The sequence below is a fragment of the Rhipicephalus microplus genome, chromosome 10, assembly GCF_043290135.1.
Source record: "Rhipicephalus microplus isolate Deutch F79 chromosome 10, USDA_Rmic, whole genome shotgun sequence".
NCBI lineage: Eukaryota > Metazoa > Arthropoda > Arachnida > Ixodida > Ixodidae > Rhipicephalus > Rhipicephalus microplus.
This window is the reverse complement of record NC_134709.1, coordinates 49,294,336-49,296,865: the sequence shown is the minus strand read 5'-3', so window position 1 is coordinate 49,296,865 and position 2,530 is coordinate 49,294,336. Positions and strand designations below refer to the sequence as shown.

Sequence of the window (2,530 nt, the reverse complement as noted above, 5' to 3'; positions counted from 1 at the left end):
GATAGATAGTACACAAACTTGTATTTGTCTAATATTCTTCATTCGGCTCGCTTTTGCTTCGCGTTGCCTGAATCGGCTTTTCAGCAACTATAGGTTGAGCAGCTAGTCTGCACCACCTTGTACTTATTAGGCTCACCGACCGAAGGTCACAACGGTCCATTTTTATTCGAAACAAAACTGAAACACGGCAATAAACTAAACCACAAGTGCGTTTGAAACCGCAAGCAAGAAAACTAACCAAATTAGTGCACTAACCATCTTTCTCAAGGTGGCAGAACAATCGCTGCGCCCGAGTCCCCTCTAGTTAATTCTCGGAAACTCTATGGACGACGTCATCAAAGGACGCCATGATAACAGGTCATAACAACGCTTTAAAATAGTGGAATTTATCGCGTTATGCTGACGTCACAGCATGTCCTAAATGATGTATTCTCATGTGACATTTAGGTTTTATTACCAATTTGTGTGTTGCGCGTTGATTATGATGCCGCATTTGTTGTTTTTTGTTTTGTTGATGACTTTCACACGTTTTTCGGCTTGTGCGAGCTATGAGCATTTATTGCATTAGGTTAATATATACGCTAACAGACCCAATATAGTCAGGCGCAAGGAAAAGAAACACCGTGTTGCAAAGTAAGTTGTCTCGTACAAGCTTTTTACCTGCTCTGTTAAGCATATGATGAATGGGTTAAGTATGCTGTTCAGATTACAAAAACGCCTAACATCAACCTCTTCAGCTGCGGCACGCTTTGATCATCTGTCGCCGAAACGATGAATACAGTCTAAGACGTGTCGCAGGTGTTCGTGACGCACAAGCAACTGTCCAGTGAGCCGGCGAGTGTACGCAGTTATTCATTATTCTATAGCTTCTATTCCCGGCGCTCCATCTACTCGACAAGACGTTCAACTTCGGGTAGTAAAGGAATGCGAAATCCGTTCTTATACGTTGGAGATGAGATTGGCGCAAAGCTGAGAAGTCACTACATGGAAACTATGATCCGTCTCTCTTGGACACCTCCGCGCTTTAGCGTACATCGCAGAAGCGTAGCTAAGTGCCTTTCAAAAGCTTCCGTCCAGATTATTCTGTGTATTTGCATCGGAATATTCACGATAAGTGTCACAGTCGACAGACACAAGGTTCTGCTAATACGACACGTCCAGGACAGTTTTGTGATGCAAAACTATGCTAACGTCACAGCCAATGGTTCTATGCTGATCAACGACAGCACGTGTTACTCCACGACCATATTTAGTGTTAGTGAGATGGCCGGGACAAGTACGACTTCATCGTACCTATTATCAAAGAGCACAGACGTGTGCAGCCCTCCGGGTGGCGACAATGACACGCTGGCTGTGGTAGCAGTTTTGTCAGCGAGTGAGCACTACGAGCATCGCTCGGCCGTGCGGGCCACCTGGGGTGGCGTCTTGACGACGATGCCTGGCTTCAAAGTTGTCTTCATGCTTGGACGTCCGCACAGCGACGCCACCCAGAATAGAATCGTTAGAGAGGACGCCGAGCATGACGACATTGTTCAAGGAAACTTCTTGGACACTTACAGAAACCTCACTCTAAAATCTCTGATGATGCTACGCTGGACTAACAGCTTCTGTCCGAACACCAGGTACCTGCTTAAGATCGACGATGACGTGTTACTGAACGTGTGGGACTTCGTCATCACTCTGTACCGCCTGGCGGCCAACGAACAACGGCGGACGATATGGGGAACGGTAATCAGCCATGCGAGACCGGCTCGAAGAAAGAAGGGACGTTACGGAAAGTGGTACGTCCCAACGTGGATGTACGCGAAGGCGACTTATCCGGACTACGTCAACGGACCGGCTTACGTAATATCTGGCGACTCTGTACCACTCTTGCTTCGAAGCTCGAGTGAAGTGCCGTACTTCTACATTGAAGACGTCTACCTGACTGGCTTGGTGGCAGAGAAGGCCGGAATTAGGCGCGTGAACGACCGCGGGTATGTGCTTCATCCCAAGCGCAACATCCGACCCTGTCAAAACCCTCGAGTCGTTGTGAGTCATGGTTGGAATCCGCGTAACCTGCGGTCGGCCTGGAGAAAGATGGCCGGCAGGATCAACAGGACTCGATGCAGGTCCTTGGGATTACAGCCTTGGCAGGAGGGTGTGAGTGAATGAATTCCAAATCATCTCAGCTTTCAGACACTGTCAATGCAGGGAGATAAAAGTACCAAGAAAGCAAGAATAGCGAATGCCAAGTCATTAATCTGACGAGCTTTCAGTTTGCTGCCGCCGCAAAGTTGAGTGAAAGAATTGGAATTGAATATAGAATAAGATGGAGATGCAGGCGCTACAGGGACACTGCATGACATTTTTTTTTTTACTGAGCCAGTGTGTCTCTGGATTGTGATACATCAGGGCACTGACATTTTTCTTATATTACTTCCTGCAGACGAATACAGAGGGAGCGCCTTGTGATGATTTCCAAAAAGTGTCCTGTGAGCCTTGGGCAAAACAATACCAGCGATGTGTGGTTTCTTGGTCAATGAACCCC

General features: G+C 47.3%; 1 protein-coding gene across 1 annotated transcript; it reads left to right on the top strand.

The window, feature by feature from the left end:
- Nucleotides 1–1,263: 1,263 nt before the first annotated feature.
- Nucleotides 1,264–2,154, top strand: LOC142774235 (lactosylceramide 1,3-N-acetyl-beta-D-glucosaminyltransferase-like). The gene has a single exon (XM_075874625.1). It carries the CDS (start codon nucleotides 1,264–1,266, stop codon nucleotides 2,152–2,154), a length of 891 nt encoding a protein of 296 aa, XP_075730740.1.
- Nucleotides 2,155–2,530: the final 376 nt, after the last annotated feature.